A 20,066-nucleotide genomic window follows, 5' to 3' on the forward strand; every position below is an offset into this window, starting at 1 on the left:
AGGTAATAATATTTCACTCATCATTGAGTGTAAAGATGAAAACAGGGTAAGCAATTTATAGAGAGAGATAGTAAGGCAAAAATGTCAAATAAACAAAGCAAAAAAAACAAATTTTTCAAAATTTAAAAAAAATTCAAACTTTTCAAAGAAGTTTTTTTTATTAAAGCTATTTTTCCTAAATTTCAATGCTTTTAAAAATTAAAAAAACCGGTACGGAAAGTTTCAGAAATTTGCCTTAAGGCAACGGTGCCATGAACCATTGGTTTTTAGTCTGCACTAGATGTCCCGACAGACGTTCTCCTGTACCAATGTCTACAATTTTTTAATATAATATACTAATATTCACCGTTTACCTAGAAATAATAAATAATGTTTTTTAAATTACTCTTCACGCCAAAATGCAAATACATTATAATATGAGCGATGTTAAATGTAGAACTGCTTTAAATAAAATGATAAGTTTCAATTCCCACACTGTAATGGAAACTGAAGTCTTTTGAACGGAATAAGTCATAACATAACACTGGTACTTCATGTTGAATTGAACTAATTTAATTTTTTATTATTTAAAATATCCAATTGCATCTTAAACTTCTCCTAATCGATATCGTGAGGGCCGAATTGTATGTATTCATTTTTACTTTCCCCTTTGTTTTTATAAAGTGAAATTTTTACGAATTTTAAAATATTGTGGCAAGATTAGTAAAAGATGCAAAGAAATTATATATAGAAAAAAAAAACTATATTGAAAATTCAATATCCGAATCTTGTGTTGGCGCCCCCTAAGGCGTGCGCTCGTATTTTTCGCATGCATTAAAAGGTAGAACCGGCCCTGATTAATCCCTAATTTCATATTTAAGTAAATTAATTTGTCATATCCTGTTCACATGTGTATCATTTAATCTGCCATACATATACTAAATCTTATATTATTTTAATTTTTGAACATCACAACTGCTTTTTTCATTTTTCTTATTCATAATCATAAATTTATTATACATATGCTAATATTGTCTAGGTTCATAAGTAAATTGAAATTTTTGGCAGATGATAGTTTTCATTTGTTTTCAATGCAAACAATGACATGTCGTTTTTTGCAATTTTTTTTATTTGTTTCTTCAATATAGCACATACATGCCAGTACTTCATAATCACATACATCCTAGAAATTTTCTCAACAAACTTCAGAAAGATTTATCAAAATCCGAATAATCGTTTAGAAGGAGTATACAGTAAGTGCTTGTAATTTAATATGAACTTTATATAATAGCAATAAAGCTCAATTGATTCTACTATTGATTTTAGTTAGAAAACGAATGTATGTGAAAAAGAAAAGGGCTGTTTTAGGGTCTTCCCGGCAATTATTGATTTTTTCTCGCCGTAAGAACCATCCTTGGACTTCAACAAACATTTTAAAAAAGAATTGGCCAAATTGGTCCAGGCGTTGTTGAGTTATACGCTTACCAACACATTTTGCTATTCATTTTTATATATCAGATTATAAGTTACAAATTCCTTGTCAACTTGGTTGCATCTTAACTATTTCCATTAGTAAAAAAAATCTTTCATTCACGTTCTGCCAGATTCCACATTAAATTCGCAGATTCTGTTCGTTAGGATTCTGTTCCATCATCATTCACCTGATATTGTATAATGAAATACGTGACTATTTCTCCTGTCAGGTGCGGTTCACGTGCTATATGCCTACCACTATGTCATAACAGAAGGAAAAGACAAATACTTGGTTAGAATGAGTAGTTGACAAATTTGGATATGATTCGAAGATACGTCGTGTGTCTTACCATTGATAACACCTTTTAAGAATAATTATTTACTTCATAATTTATAAAAAAAATTATATTATATTTTTGATATATTACAATTACAAAATTAATAATTCATACGTTACGTAGCATTTTTTCATATAAAATGATACTAAACAATGTCAAATGCTATGTGTTTGCTGTGCAGTCGCCCGTTTTAGTTAAAAACTAGTGGTGTATGGCATGGTGCTTTAAGGAAAATTGCTGGAACTTCTCGTACCGTAACGAAATGTTCGAGAATTTTAAACGTTTTCAAATATATTATTACAAATACTGTAACTTCATTATTTTTGCTATCTTGTTATATCTGAGCAAATCAAATGTAAATCATAAATCAATTTAACTCCAGAACATTAACAATCGTCATTTCATTTCAAATTCAATTTCAAAAAAATAGTTGCCTTAATTAATTTACACAAATTGAAAAAGTGCTCCCTAGTCTAAACGCATTTGCAAATAATTCTGTGCGACATTTTCACTTAAACTGTGCTTAGCTTGGCGGCATTTTCACATTTTTCAATAGTTTTCACAAATTGGAAGAAGTACATGAACAGTCAAACGCACTTGGGTAAACATTTGTACCATAGTGGCGCTTAGACTGTGCTTAGCCTGGGTAATTTTTTGAATTTTTAATTCAAAATTACAAAAATATTTTATGGAAAATAAGAAAAGATGTAATAATTTTTTATTCTCAAAAGCAATTGTTTTGTCAATACAAGCACAAAGTTTTTTAGATCATTCAAATCGACGCTTAGTTCACTCAAAAACTGCCATTTTTTGCACATTTAGCTCTGTATCTTCGAAATGGCGGGACCTGTATTTGCCAAAACTAATCACCTCTTTATTCCCAATCAATACAAATTGAATGTTTTTTAGCTCATTCAAATCGGAGGCTTAGTTCACTCAAAACTCGATTTGTATTTTCTGCACTCTTTGCTCAAAGGCTAGACCTGCCTTTGACAAAAACTAATCAGCACATCTCCCTATCAAACCATTCAAATCGGTTGATCCGTGCGCCCGAAAACGTGAAAAAAAACACACACACACATACAACCACACATCCATTTTTTCTGAGGTATGCCAAAATGTTCAGAAACCTTCAAAACGTCGAGAAATGCAAAAAATTTCCTTTTCGATGTTCGGCCCATTACTATAACTACCCTACGGGAAGTTGAAAAAAAACCTAACCCAGAAAACGCACTAACATCAAACAAAAATCTTATCGCAAGTGTATCTTTCTGATGTGCCATAATAGCATATGAGTGAATTTATATTTTATGTTTTACATGAAAAACGCAGCGTAACATAAACTTGCCATAACATTGGTCTATTTTACAACAGAATTGGTCCATCAGTAGATAGACAGACTTATTAACTTCCCGTAGGGCAAGTTATAGTAATCGCAAAAAATTCGAAAATGAAAATTTTGCATTTCTCGACGTTTCAAAGGTTTCTGAATATTTTGGCATACCTTAGAAAAAATGGATGTATGTGTGTGTGTGTATGTATGTATGTGTGTGTATGTATGTGCGGATACAAATTTTCGTCGACGATTTCGGGAACACCGATCAACCGATTTGAATAATTCAAAAACATTCGATTCGTATTGATAAGGAGACGTGCTGATTAGTTTTTGGCGAAGTCAGGTCTAGCCGTTCCGAAGATACGGGCAAAAAGTGCCGAAAACGGTAACCCAGTTTTTAAGAGAACGGAGCGTCCGATTTTAATAATTCAAAAACATTGTACTTGTATTGACAAGGTGAAGAACCGATCAAATTTTCATAAAGGCAGGTCTAGCGGTTTCGGAGATCTAATGAAAAAAGTAAAAAAAATGCCATTTGGCGGTCAAAATGATCATTAGACATATGCACATCAAATTATCAGATATTTTATAGAGATTTTAACAATAAGTATAATTTTGGTTTACATTCCTATGGGTTCCGTACCAATGTTTACGCGATAGACATTGACGCGGCGCTTTCGCGGTTTGATATTTCGTCTTTATGCAGTTAAAGCAGTACAATTGCTTTGAAAAAAAGTTTAGATCTTTCAAAATATGTCAAAATAAAGAAAACATTTTTTTTTCAAAAAAAAAATAAATAAAAAAAAATTAAAAAAATTTTTTTTTTCAAAAAAAGTAATTTTTTGTCTAATTGTTTGTCAAAAAATCTTATTTTTTCAAAGTAAATTTTTTTCAAAAATGTTAATCGTTTTTTAAAAAATAATAATTTTTGGTACGGGAAGTTCCAGCAATTTGCCTCAAGGCACGATGCCCTAATTGCCTTAAGACAGAATTCCACTTACAGCTAGTTTAATTATTTCATTTTTTTTTCCTTTTTAATTATGGAAATTACCAAATTTAATCAAATTATTAAATTAATCATGTTCATTCGGATATCTCAATGATGTTCTGTTGCCTAAATGCTAAGAAGCTGAATTTATCCTTCGGTGTCATTAATTTAATTGCCGGGAAGATTAACGAGACATTTTACATTAAACGAAGATTGACATCCAGTTTCGCGCAAAATGCTTGATCAGCGGTTTATTAGGGAAGAAAGGCTGACTCTGAGTGAAGGCAATATTAAATTTTCATTATTTCAAAACTTTTTACTAGATTAATTATTTTTTACGATGATGACTTTATGACCTCTTACAAATATTTCGTTAGAAATTCATTGCGGTTTAAGTGTTGGAAATCTTTTCAGTAATTAAACTTGTTTAGGCTTTTTATATCTCACTGAATTTTCTATTATATTATACAATTATAATTTTGTGAAATATTATAAAATAATATTGCGGTGCATGGGATCGAGATTTAAAACAAATTACCTGAACTTCCCGTACAAGAAAGTTTTTTTAAAAAAACTTAAATTTACTGAAACATGATGTGCATATGTCTTATGCTCATTTTTGACCATGAAGTGGCATTTTTTCAAAATCATATATATAAAATTCTTCTGTACGGGTGTATGATTTGATACTTCTCCTAAACGGTTATTCCTATTTCGATAATTCTTTTTAGAGTCCGTCAAAGGAAATTTTTAAGATTTAATGAACGATAAAACTATAGTGTAGAAATAAATGGCAAAAATTACATAAAAACACGTATCATTGTTTGACATTGATAACATGTAAACTGTCATCTGCTAGAAATGTCAATTCACTTAAATTTGAATTTAGCTGAACGTGTGAGCCTAGATAATATAATATACAACAAAAATGTAATGTCTACATTATTATTGCCGAAAAGCAGCTGGGATGCGCTAGAAATTTGCATAATATAAGATACAGTCAACTGTACATTTTTGGCAGATGAAATTATATAATTCAGTTTAATAAATAACACAATATGTCCAAAATTGCATGTACATAATTTTTTTAAACTTATGCATGTCGCATTTTGGTTTACTTTACTAAATTATTTAACAATACAAAAAAAATATTTATACTTATTAAAAAAATGATTTAGAATTTTGTTTAATGTGTCAGGAACTCATTTGTTTGGCATTGGATATGGAATATTTATCAAGTTTATCTTAGATTGAAGAGTGCTTACATGGACTGGATTTTACAAATTAATTCACCTAAGATTTTAATATAAACAATAATGTTTATTAAATCATTAGTAAGAAAAATGTACTTTAGAAATTGTAATTGCCAATATATCGTACGAGATTATAAAAATTATAGACTAAATTATTGAGGTAATTATGTTTTGTGGTAAAAAAAGTGTGATATTGTTCTTTTACCGCAGATAGTATATTATTTTTTTCTCATTTTTTTATACTGCTTATGCTAAGACTATAAATGAATCACAAAGACTTGACATCAAATAGGATATTGAAAAGTATAGGATACGTGGGTACAGGGCAACGTCTGTCGGGTCATCTAGTATATATATATGTACACATATATATATATATATATATATATATATATATATATATATATATACTCTCTGACCCGACAAACGTTTTGTTTTAAGCAAAAAAACTCTAGTATAAATATTGACTCACTGACTTAAAGCATGGTGAAAAATTATTTGATTACTCAAATTATGAAATAGAGATTTGTGGAAGGAGGGCGAAATTTAGATTTGTATGCATTTTTTAATTCCGCTTTATTAAAATTAAAGAAAAATTGATTCTAAAATTTTAAAAAATGTTTAATATAATTTTTTGAAGTAAAAAAAAAAAGATTTATCTGTTTGTGTCTGTTATACATATACATATATAACAAGGGAAAAGGAATTTTTGATTTGTGGTGATCTTTATACCATGAACCTGCCTTTGGGCTATTTAGACTATTTATTATTATTATTCTTATACTAACATATCCAACAACGCTTTGCTGTGGATTTCATTAAAATCCCCTGGATTTTGACAAAAATATTTTTTACCCACCTAATTCAAATTCTGTGTCTTTAAAACATACATGCATAATACACTTACATTTCATTAACTTAATTCATCATTTTTTACCCCATTACCATATTTCCTTTCCAAAGCCATTTCTCAAAATGTAATAAAGATACCGTTGTCACAACACGGATATAATTACGCCTATACCTTGCATTATGTACATAGCATTTTATTATGTTTTTTTTTCGGTGAAAATTCTTTTAGTAGAAAGCCCATCTCATTCGCGTTATCTGTCAAACACAGTTTTGTCTTTTGCTAAATTATTTTTTCGCACCTACCCGGGAAAAAGATTTATGTACGCCTCGTGTTTATTGTATATTTTAGCTGTTCATGTTTAATGTACTCGGCACGTATTTTACATCCCGGATTTTACATTTTTAGCCATCAAACTGTTTTTCATTAAAATGTTATACGAGGTTGTAAAGGATAATTGAATTTAGGCGATGGAGATTTGGATATTGTAATTAAATTGCCACAATAAAATTTTGGAAATTATTTCAACTAGTTGTGCATGGTTTTGTGTCTTAATATTATTAACTTTCCGTAGGGTAAGTTATTGTAATCGTCCAAAAATCGAAATTGAAAAATTTTGCATTTCTCCACGTTTTGAAGGTCTGAACATTATGGCATACCTCAGAAAAAATGGATGTGTATGTGTGTGTGTGTGTGTGTTTTGTATGTCCGTATTTTTTCGTCTACGTTTTCGGGCGCACGGATCAACCAATTTGAATAGTTCAAAAAACATTAGATTCCTATTGATAGGGAGATGTGCTGATTAGTTTTTTGCAAAGGCAGCTCTTTATCTCCAGCCGTTGCGGAGATAAAGAGCAAAGAGTGCAGAAAATAGAAATCGAGTTTTTAAGATAACGGAGCGCCCGATTTGAATGATCTAAAAAAGAATCCATTAGCAATGATTGGGAGAAATTGTTATTAGTTTTGGCAAAGGCAGGCCCAGCCATTTCGAATATACAGAGCTAAATGTGTAAAAATGGAAGTTTTTGCGGGAACTAACCGTCCGAATTGAATGATTCAAAAAACTTTCTGCTTGTGCTGACAAAACAATTGCTTTTGGAAAAAAAATTGACAATTTTTTTTTTTGTATATTGAAAATAATTCAGATATCAATTTTAATTCTGGCTGAAGTTTTAAAGTACACTTATATATTTTAAATAAATAATTTCAACTTTGTAATTCAGTTTATATAATTATAAATAAATATTAAACAAATAATTCGGTATTTATAATAATCTATTTGTAAACATTTAATATTCCCCGAACATTTACGGTATGGGAAGTTCCAGCAATTTTCCTTAAGACAGGATACACCCCACTAGTTGTTCATGATTTTGTGAGCACAAATCAACTGATCAGATTAATTCAAACACCATTCGATTCGTATTGACGGGGAGACGCGCTGATTTATTTATCACGAATAATAAAAGTTATAATAATTGTAGTAAGTTATAAAAATCGCAAAAAATGGAAAATGAAAATGTTTATATATTTTTACGATTTAGAGGTTTCTGAAAGAATGGATGTATCTGTGTGGGCGGATACAAATTTTCATCGACGATTTCGTGAACACGGATCAACCAATTTGAATAATTCAAAAAGCATTTGAATTTTTCTGATAAGGGACGTGCTGATTAGTTTTTGGCAAAAGCTGGTCCAGCCGTTTCGAAGATACGGAGCAAAAAGTGCCAATAATTCAGTTTTTGAGAGAATTTGCTTATATTCAGTTTTTAAAATACATTTTGCTTATATTGAAGAAAGAAAGATCTGATTAGATTTTGGAAGTGGCGGGACCATCAGTTTCGGAGTTACAGAGGAAAAAGTAAAACAAAAATTATACTTTGTGGTATTAAATGATTATTAGACATATGCACATCAAATTATTAGATATTTTATAGAGATTTTGAAACTGAAAGCTAATGTTGTTACTTTTTTTTGGGTTCCGTACCGAGATTTTTAATTTCAAAAATTCAAATAAATTTCAAAATTTGGAGAGCAATTTGTTTTCAATTGTAATTTTAATTTTACAATTTTATTTAAAAATGTACATATTTCATTTACATTATTCCAAGAAATATAACCTCAGATGAATTCATTCGGCATCTTGTTAATGTAAACATTATTAAGTGTTGTGCCAAAATATCATCACTGTATAATATCTGAGCGCAAAACATGTAGTATTTATAATTATCTGTTTGAAAATATTTAAAACTGTTATTATTAATATTTATTGGCTTTTTTTCCCTCAAATTTTTAATTCTGGTACGAGAAGATCCAGCAATTTGCTTGAAGGCACGATGCCATGGACCACTAGTTTCATTCCGTTATTCACACTTTTGAAACACTTTTCTGGAAATATATCCAACAATAAGTTTTAAAAGGTGTATGCAAAAAAATTTCTCAAAATTACGTTATTTTGACCAACTTTATATCAAGCAGTATGATATCAAATTTGCACTTGTGATTACAGATTTAAAATATGATATTAAGTGAAATTTTGGTGTCGTTATTATTGGAATTCGCATTGAGTAAGTTACCTAACAACTTTCCTTCTATTTTCACCGTCTGTGTAAATCTTGGTGGCAAAGAGACGTCTCCTTCGTCTAGATTCATATGAATATAGTAAATTCAAATGTAAACTAGCTGCGAATGAACATGTGTCGCATGCAAAACATGCGAAATGCTATTTGCTCTCGTAAGTAAGGACTTAGAATTTGTACTTGTACCAAGGAGGAGGTATATTTGACTTGTTGAACAATCATTGGTGAATAGACATATGTATTTTCTCTAATGTAGATAGGTAGACAGGATCCATGTTGAAGTGATATTATATTATGATAATGAGGATTCGAGGGTAAATTTAAATTACATGAGAGTTTCCTCAATTTGCATGTATTATGTGAACGAAATTTAAACTTGGTGTGAAGTCTAATAGTCCTTTGTTTATGAGTTACTAGTCTACTGAATAAAATTTTATGTGGGTAAAACCAAGATCTGATGTAATGCAAAGTACAGAACTTTTCTACGATTTGATTTTTGCTATTTTTGCTGATTGGTATTTAGAAAAAACAGCAAACAAGTAGTTGTTCTTTCTAATTGTCATACATTAACATACTTGGGTTTGTTTCAACGTTTTATGAGTTTCGCCGATTTTTTTATTTAATATTACATTTTAGATCTTCATTCTCAAGTGTAAATCTGGTATCATACTGCTTGTTATAATACTGGCCAAAATGGTTATCGAATTCGCCAAAATCACTACCAATATAAAAACATTTATTTATCGATCATTTTAATAGTACCTACCTCGATGCATTTTCTTCCCCTGTAAGAAAAACACTTAAAACAATTACTTAAAATTTTTCTCGTCCTGTGTTTACGTTCCATTATGAAATAATCTATGAAAGAAAATAAAACGAGGCAACCGAACCGATAGCATTTCTTGCTAAGGTTTTTCCTATGGGTAGACTGTTATTTTTGTCATTTTTATTTAAATAAAAGTTTTAATTGTATTACCCTCAAGCGAAGAAAGAAAATATTTGACAGTTGAATGATGTACAGTAAAAATTTAACAGGTGCTATTTGGATATAATATTAGTGATTTCTTGTATAAAATCAATCAAGTAACAGATGTTACCAATTTAAAATATACGAATTTATTTACTAGTATAAAATGAAGACTTATTTTGATTGACTGAATGTTTTTGAATGTTTGTTTGTGAGTAATTAAAATTCATAAATAATTAAATATTTTAGTTTATTTACTTCAACAATAAAATAAGATTGTAAAATCTATATAAGCATTGTCATCATTTTTTGTCAGTATGTTTCTAGAGAAAATCCTATTCCTATATATAAATTTTGAAAAACTAAAATTACACAACTGGAGTGTCATCCACCAGAGGATGGTAGCAGAGTCCAAATTGTTTTCACTTTTAAACTTGAGGGTAATATGAACCTAATTCCAAAATTTCATGCAAATTGGAGCACAGTAAAAAATTCAGACGCAAAATGCTCCATTGACTGGAGTAGTATGTTTTTAGAGAAAATCCTATTCGTTTATATATATAGTATGAGCTGAAGGCTTTTTAATTGAGTTTAAAATATGTAAATAAGTACTCAAAATATTATGAAATTTATTATAAATAAATTATCTATTTTTTTCAGATGGATGTTTGTGGAACTGCCTTAAGTGATATTGTTCATGCTGTCCTAGAAGGAGCTGATGGTTGTTTATTAGCCTTGGGACATCCTGGAGCTGGTGAGTAAAAAAATGATTTATTCTTAATCTTTGATGTACATATATTTTTTCAGTTTCCAAATTAATTATATAACTTATCCTAAATTGCTAGGTCTATTGCCAAGATTTTTTATGCAACTGAAAGAAGTTCAGGGAAAGCAGTCAAAATAAGTACATTAGCAAATTTTGTTATTTTAGGTTTTTATTTTTTACTCAATTTTTGTCATTATGAAATGATCAATTATTTTACGATTTTACCATCCTGACTAAATGCGCCAAGTTTTGATAAAACTTGCCAACACACTTTTAGTACATTTTTTTCAAATGATAGCATCTCAAGATATAGCAATTTTGAACATTTCAAATTCATGATTTAACAAATTGTTTAAATTCTTGAAAACTTGGAGCAATCGTGGCATTAGTTTTGACTGTGGTCTTAGAAATATTATTTGCGATTATAGATCTGAAGTTTAAATTAACAAAAAACTAAAAATTAACCACAATAACCGAAAACTGGTCATTGAGTCACCAAAGCTCTAGGCTTTACTTAAAAAGTCCACCACATTTTAAAAAATTCAAAATAAAATTTAATGGTTTGCTTTTAAATGGAGGTTTTATTTATTCATAGTTTGCATTTAAAGGTTTAATTAAATAAAGGTTTGCATAAGCCAATTAAACATTCTCTTATTGTTAGTAAAAAGTTGGGTGTTTCATCTGGCCCAAATCCCATGGAACTGTCGAATGATAGCAATCCTTGGAGCAATTCATCAGAACTGATTTCAATTCTACTTAGGTTAGTGTTGCGATTGGGCAGACAATTCAACAGTGCATCAAAGTCATTTTTTAGCTAGGTTGGCTCTTGTAAAAACTATTAATGCAGTTCAAGAACTGTTATATGCGGCGTGCTTTGCAGTGGGTAAACTATTGATTATATTCTATTAGCTACTCCTTTTACTTATATGCCACATTTGCAACCAGAAAGTTATGGGAAAGCAACTATATGAATTTTTTTTCTATTTTTTTTTTCATGATAGTTACGATCAATACTATCAATTTCAATCTGACGTTAAGCTCTGGGACACCCTGTATATATTCATATCTTTAATCTCAATATAAAGCTTCTTTGTTATATTAAAAGACCAAAGTTTCTATGTTTTAAAACATCGTGACTCGAACTTTTCATTCGATATCCAATCAGAGCTTTACTTCCCGATGTCTTTATTCTCACGTACATCTAATCAAGGAAAGGAAAAATATCGGCGGCCCTCTCTCCTCTGCCATATTTGCCCTAAGTTATATACTGTTAGTTGATTTTCCAGTTCCGTTGCTCTATGTATTCCCATCATGATTATCGAAGCGATCTTTCTGTTTGCCTTCGAACAAAAACCGTCCATTGTTATCCCATAGATTGGTAGCGACGCTTCCACCACCGCGACCCCGGGCTGAGGTTCCCAAAATTATTTTAAAATTCACATTGCAACTTCTAATTTTTTTTCAGAAATTAAATTTTGCGACAGTGTTATGAAAAGAACGTCATTGCTAAAATATTTTTGATGTAAATTTAGTTGCACAATTTTTTTGAGAATCTAGAAGGTAATGATGATTTTCTGTATTTAAAAAATATTTATTAAAAATAACTAGCTATTTCAAAATCCTTGTATCACATTTTTAGCTAATCTGGTTCTATTAGGATTAAAATTAAAATTTATGAACAGGCTTCTATTTTTCTTAAATAAATAGTTATAAAAATGTGAGAGCATATAAAAAATAATAGCAAAGATCTGAAATTTTTGCAACATGTCTATGATTAAAAACATAACATATATAATATATATTAAAATAGTGATGTATGGTATCGTGCCTTAAGGCAAATTGCTGGAATTTCCCGTATCGTAACGAAATGATAGAGGAATATTAAATGTTTTCATATAGATTTTTATAAATATTGTAACATTCCCTAATATATATAAGAAATATAAACTGAATTGCAAAGTTGAAATTATTTTTTTAAAGTAAATTATACCAGAATTAAAATTAATATCTGAATTATTTTCGAAATACAAACAAATTTGATATACAGAAAAATAAATTTGAAACAATTTTTTTCCAAAATCAATTATTTTGTTAAAACAAGCAGAAAGTTTTTTTAATAATTCAAATCGGACGCTTATTTCTCTCAAAAACTGCAATTTTTTGCACTCTTTTCTCCGTATCTCCGAAACTGCTGGACCAGCCTTTGCCAAAAACTAATCAGCGCATCTCCCTATCACTAGGAATCGAATGTTTTTTGAACCATTCAAGTCGGTTGATCCGTGAGCACGAAAATGTGAACAAAAAATTGTATCCATACATACATACACACATACATTCACACACATCTATTTTTCTGAAATATGCCAAAATGTTCAGAAACCTTCGAAGCGTGAAGAAATGCAAAAATTTTCAATTTTTATTTTTGGACGATTACAATAACAGTAATACAAACATAATATAAACGAACTATGACGTGATGTCGTTTTAAATGTTTGCTTTTTTGTTATGAATTTTGTGTTGCGATTTTCAATACTCTGTTTTTTGGCATGATTTGTCAATTATCTGCATTTTGGTTTTCCCTAATATATTGAATTTTTCTATTTTTTGCAATATAGTCGTACAGCAGACTTACTTTACTTAGTATGGGTCCAGTATAGTTTTCTTTTCGCTTGAAAGTGATATTAAATGATGTGTTACGTCTTGGCAAAACATCCTCGATTGTTTCTTTTGTTCGCCATAAATTATCTTCTCGAATTTTCGTCAAGACCAATTTATTGACAAACTTGAGATAATTCTTTTTTTTGCATATATTTATTGCCGATCAAAATAATATAATTTTCTAAGACAATATGCTGGTTGTGAATTAAATATTTCTTCTATATATAGATTTTCAGTTTTTCAATTTTTTCTCTATTGGGAATCCTTGTTAGTAGGTCTGCACCTATTCTGGTCTCGCGTTCGTGGACCGAACCTCATTTAATCAAATCACGAGCGCGTGCTCCCTTTGCACAACACAATACCTTCGCACAATATATATATTGTTATACACGTTTTTATATATATACACCCTCCAATGTTTTTTGGCAAATATCACCCGCCAGTTATTAATTACTTAAAGCTTTTATAAATATAATCAAGTAATCATGTTTATTTTGAACTTTGCGACGGTGATTCAACAGTCAACACACTGCTTGCTAACATTCAATAATAACTGATGATAAAAAATTATTGGAATTTTATGTTCAAGATTTTGCATTGATCTCTTATTGTAAAAAGTTTTTATGTTGATAATAACTATAATAATTCTATGCTATGCTATGTATTTTATTTCGCCATGCAAAACTATATATATCTTGATTGGCTCATAGCAGCGATTGAAACTTATTCATTTTGGTAAATATTATGTGATTTTTTTAAATTATTGTCAAACTTATATTTTATATAATACATACTATTGTATATAAAATCAATTTGTTCTGTAGTTTTCCGAATTCTCTATATTCTGCATTTGACTTCGCAAAATCATTATTAATAATTCAGAAGCTTTTACGAGTATGGGTTTTCTAAATTTAATACTCTTTGATACCAATAGATTTCAAAAAGTTGCAGACTGAATCGAATTAATTATTCATCGGCGGTTAAGTGTTTTGGCTAATATCAAAATGTCAAGTGTAAAATGAAATAAATATTAGAAATGAGACAAGTGGAAAATTTTTACTACTGTGTAAAATATCATTAGGTCACATTTTTTGTCATATACTCGTACAAATACTTTAACATTTAAAATATTCACGATAATGATATGTAATATAAAAAAATTATAATTTAGTTTTAAAATATTGAATTTGTATTTGTTCAATTTCTAAACAATATAAAACTTTGGTAGTAAGTACTTACTAATTAGTATATTTTAGTTAAGGGTGATAATCTACAATGATTTTTTTTTGTATATCTTTACGTTTCAAGGGCTTCTGAACATTTTGGAATACTGTAGAAAAATTTTTATGTATGTGTGTGTGTAGGTATGTCTATTTGGATACAATTTTTTCCATAATCTTGTAAGCACGAAACAACCGATTTGAGTCATTCCAAAAATATTCGATTTATATTGAAGAGAGGCATTCTGATTAGTTTTTACAAAAGGCAGGTCCTGCCGTTTCAGAGGTACGAAGCAAAAAGTTCAAAAGTTGCAGTTTTTGAAAGAATGAAGTTTCTAAAGTTTTAAAATTATAAGCCTTATCTATGTACTTCAAATAATTTCAACTTCGATGATGTCCTTCATTCTAGTTCGGCTTGATATGCTTATGTGCTTCGTTTTTTTGTCTCCAAAACATTTGACTGCTATAAAAGAAATTTAAAATTTTAAAAGAAAAATTAGAATAAAAAAAATATTTTTAAAATACACATTCAAATTTTATCAAAGATTTCAATATTTTATTTTTCAAAGTATTGAAAATAAGTATTTAAATTGCGGTACGGAAACTTACAGCAAAAATTACACTTGCAAATAATTTATTTAATAACAAGTATTACTGCTGTCTATGTTTTTTTACTAACTTACTTTCCTGTTGCAGTAATCTTTTAAAACTTCTGATTTTTAGAAAAACTCGTATTAGAACTCATTACACAGAAAATCAACCTATTATCGGTTTCTAAAAGTTTTGCGACTGCAAATCCAACGCCTTGGATTACTTCCTTCCTTGTTTCTTCTTTCGAGATCGAAGTTTTCCGTTTATACTATCTTTAGTATATAAATCATTGAAGAGCTAGAAATTATTTTATTGAAAACAGTAAAAAAATAATTTTCTTCTAGTATTAGCATTTCTTCTGGTAGTTCATTCTACTTCAGGTATCGATATTGAAAAATCTGAGAATCAAATCCAATCATCTTTATATAAAGTATCATCAAACATAGAATAAATATTATCATTATATTTTAGAAGTAATATCAATAATACAATTTTGATTTTATCAATATATTCTACCATATATCAATATAGTTCCACCATACTATATTGTTGACTCCATAGAGCTTCCTCATCAGATGGATCTTCTCAATTTCTGTTACATTAATATCAGAACATCAAAAACTTCAACATTGCTAGATAAATATGAAATGTAGCAAACTATTTATCAGAGCTGGTTATGATATTGTAAAATTTATAAAAATCTACAAAAGTTTGCTATGATCCAGGTTCTCGGTTAGATAATATGAATGTTTTTTTCCAATTTATTTATAATGGTGAAAAGCAAGTCGTTGTGAAGTCTTTGGTACCAAAATTTTGAATAGCAGATCTATATATATATATATATATATATATATATATATATATATATATAGTATATCCTTTATAAAATAATTACTCTTCGAATCCGCATTCGTCTCTCATGGTATATTGTAATAAAAAAAACGTAGGGGAAAATTGCCAAGTGGCACGGTTCTTGTTTAATCGCGATAAAGGTTTTTGACGCGAACGGCTCATTTGCGATTTTCAATCAGGATTATTGATGAATTACTTTTTTGTGCTTTCCATTTGAATGGTTTATTGATTTATTCACTGATATTCAAACTATGGATTAAATATACAAGAAATTTTTGGGATAAACTCACAGTATTTTTGAAATATGATAGTAACTGCCGTTAAAATGGGAATAAAGTGAGTTGATGAAAAAATCTATACATTTTCAAAATTTTCCAAAATTTTACTATTTTTCTCATAACTATAATAAATGCAAGTGATGTTTGGTGGGAGAGGGGGGGTGTTAATTTTGAATATCACCAGGTATCATAAAGGGGGAGGAGGGGTAAAAAATCATTAAAAAATCGATCATGTGATTAATGGACGCTTCCTTATCTATGTGCATCTACATCACTCTGAAGATAGCTATGCACTTCACCAAAAAAAAATATTTTAGGAATTTTTTTATGCTTATGCATTTTCACCAACTCTCTATAATACCCGTTTTTCTAACATTAGACGTCTGTTTTTCTTATAAAAAAAACCTGTTTCGAAATATCGCAGTTCAACCAAGAGCAACTTATAAAAATTCTGTGATTCATATTTTTAACTCACTAACTATTATCCTACTATTATCACTTTTGCTCATAATATTAACCTAACTATTACCATTACAAGTTCATTATCACCTTCAAGTGGTTCTCCATTATCACATTATCTATTATCTATTATCATATCATCATATTATCATATTATTCGGTTAAGGGCCACCAGCCTGTTGAACGTCTATATAGAGGCAAATAATGTGTAGGAGAAGAGCATAGGAGGAACTTGTTGACCCACATGTATGCGGAAAATTTAATGAGTTTCTCATCTTGACCTTCATAGAAGCCCGAAATCCGGACCACAAATAGAGTTGGAGCTAGGAAATTTTTGAATATAAGCGGAATTATTTGTTGCAAAAAATGATGGAAAATCCTGGGTATTGATAGATTTATTAGATATTTTGGGGCGTCCATTGATCACGTGAGTGATTTTAAAGGATTTTTGGACTTTTTATTCTCTTTGGTGATACTTAAATAACCCCCCTCCCGCACCAACATTACGTGTATTTTTAGTACTTAGAAAAAATCGTAATAATTTATATTACTTTTTGAAAATTTTTGTTTTTTTTTTAATTGAGGTTAAAAATAAATACCTTTTCAGAGGTTTGTGGTTATTTTTATTAATTAGGTTACAAATTAGAATTATTCAGTAAATAATGTCGACGGAAGGGCAAATTTTCACAAGCCTCACATTCAAACACAGTTCTACACATATACAGATTTTCAATTTTTATTTCAATTTTTATTTCAATTTTGCTGTCAAACAATTCAGAATGATTCAGAACGTTGAGAAAACATTTAATCAGAAAATCGAGTTTTTGATAAAGTTAGATTTTTAAAATTTTTTGGAAAAATTAGCCTTCTTTGAAAAAAAAAATTTATATTAAAATTTATATTAAATTATATTAAACATTTTGACCTTTTTTCAAAGCAATCTTGCTGCGTAGCTGTTTTAGGGACGAAATTTGTACTTATTATTAAAATCTTTATAAAATATCTGATAAATTTATGTGCATATGTCTAATGATCATTCTTTACCGCCAAATTTTACTTTTTTTTACACTTTTACACTTTTTTTATTGAATCTTCGAAACTACTGGACTTGACTTTCAAAAAACTTAAGCAATTCTTTATTACATCAATACAAATAAAATGTTTTTTGAATCCTTCAAATTGACGCTCGGTTCTCTCCAAAACTGAATTGCCATTTTTTGCACTTTTTGGCTACAAAAAGCTTGGACTTGCCTTTGCCAAAAACTAATCAGCATATCTCCTTATCAATACGAATCGAATGTTGTTTGAATTATTTGAATCGGTTGATTTATGCTCCCAAAATTATCGTCAAAAATTTGTACCCACTCACCAACACATACATCAATTTTTTCTAAGGTATGACAAAATGTTCAGAAACCCTTGAAACGTGATGATATATAAAAAAATTCATTTTCGATTTCTTTGCGATTATTACAACTTACCCTACGGGAAGTTATAAGGAAAGTGGTCGAGCAGAAATTTCATAAAAAAAATATTACAATGAAATATTTGTTCAATATTGAAACAAAACGAATAATAAGTAGAATTCGGTTGCAAACTAAGTAATTATTTGAGTAAAATTTAGTTAATTATGTATATATTTTCTAAATATTATGTTTATACATCTGATTTTTGTTCATAAAATATACCTTTTTTACCAATTTTTCCAGCGCCTCTTCTAAAATCAGCTTCGGTCTGGGTCTTTTGTAAACCTAGCGAATTTCCACTGGAATTCGAAATGAATTCATCATGCATTCCAATGCTTATTGTCGGTTAGACCTGTGAAATTAAACCTGAATATAGAGATTGCATTGTCTGCTTTGAAACAAAGCATATTTTGTGCTTTGTGCCAGTCAAAATATTTACTTAAAAGGCAGTTAAGTAATTAAAAGAAGCAGTACGCTTTTTGGCTGTTTAATTGTAATAGTCTTTGTATAATATACTTTGAATTCAAGTATATTTATGAAAAATTCTATGACTAAAATCATTTCTTCTGATAAAGTTCAAAAAAACTATGCGGAAATTCGAATATTTATAAAAATCGGTTCAGGAAAAAAGAGCACCTACTATGAATTTTTAACTCGATATCAAAACGCCATAGATTCAATACTGCATATATAATTTTTTGAATTCTAATTAAATGTATATTTATTTAAAATAATAATTTTAAATTATATTTTACAATAAACCGAGTGCCAAAACGATCCAGTTTATTTCCAGTACCTAAAGTCCATTAACAATCGTTTTATGCATTAGCCTCGCCATTTCTGAAATTCGATATCGGTATATATTTCGCTGACAGCTTGAAATGAAAATATTAAGCTCTAATAACTCAAAGTGTATTATTGTTCATTGATTTATGGCTAAAATTGCATTAGCCAGTTTAATAATCGCGAACGCCGTTGATATTGATGTTTATGTCGTGCGAGGTATTTGAAATACGAGTAGGAATTGGCATTTAATGCCGATCGTGTGATATTCATAAAATATTATTATTTAATATTTTTTAATTGAAATCGATTTAATATTACTTATACATATATTTGCTAAATGCGTCACTATATAGAAATAAATTAAAGACAAAAATTCCTAATTGTTATATAGCCTGTATTTTATGATATATGACACCAGAATCTCTCTGGCCAAGTTTTTGGAAAAACTTTTCCATTTTAGTATTGATACTGTTTCCTTTTGAGACCACCACAAGACGTTATTTGATTTCAATAACTGATATATACTTTTTATTCGAAATTCTACCTGTGCACGACACAAAATAATGTGACGGACACCTTTTCGTCCCTTTCTGTCTCATTTGAATATGATCATTATTCTTTTCCTTGCCCTTAAACCTAGCCTTGGGGTTGAGATTTAGGCATAGAGCCAGAAAAAAAAGCTTACCAGAAAAGAGTCTTACCAGAAACGAGTCTTGCCAGAAAGAAGTCTTGTCAGAAAAGAGTCTTGCGAGAAAAGAGTTTTGCTAGAAAAGGGTCTTACCAGAAAAGAGTTTTAACAGAAAAGAGTCTTAACAGAAAAGAGTCTTAACAGAAAAGAGTCTTAACGGAAAAGAGTCTTAACAGAGAAGAGTCTTACCAGAAAAGAGTCTTACCAGAAAAGAGTCTTACCAGAAAGGTGTCTTACCAGAAAAGAGTCTTGCCAGAAATGAGTCTTGCTTGAAATGAGTCTTGCTTGAAATGAGTCTTGCCAGAAATGAGTCTTGCCAGAAATGAGTCTTGCCAGAAATGAGTCTTTCCAGAAATGAGTCTCATCTGATCTTGCCAGAAATGAGTCTTGCCAGAAATGAGTCTTGCCAGAAATGAGTCTTGCCAGAAATGAGTCTTTCCAGAAAATGAGTCTTTCCAGAAATGAGTCTTCCAGAATGAGTCTTGCCAGAAATGAGTCTTGCCAGAAATGAGTCTGCCAGAAATGAGTCTTGCCAGAAA

At 29.5% G+C, this 20,066-nt stretch overlaps 1 protein-coding gene across 1 annotated transcript in view; it reads left to right on the forward strand.

Moving 5' to 3' along the window:
- The window catches only part of LOC113384706 (kinesin-like protein CG14535), a 402,038-nt gene that overhangs the window by 298,285 nt on the left and 83,687 nt on the right, over positions 1 to 20,066 (forward strand). Inside the window, exon 3 of the mRNA XM_026622465.1 lies at positions 10,424 to 10,517. Within this exon, the coding sequence (XP_026478250.1) occupies positions 10,424 to 10,517 (94 nt within the window). The remainder of the gene's footprint in view (positions 1 to 10,423; positions 10,518 to 20,066) is intronic.

Source organism: Ctenocephalides felis, unplaced genomic scaffold (assembly GCF_003426905.1).
Source record: "Ctenocephalides felis isolate EL2017-DRISC unplaced genomic scaffold, ASM342690v1 CF-g0.4_SCAFFOLD_03571, whole genome shotgun sequence".
Lineage (NCBI taxonomy): Eukaryota > Metazoa > Arthropoda > Insecta > Siphonaptera > Pulicidae > Ctenocephalides > Ctenocephalides felis.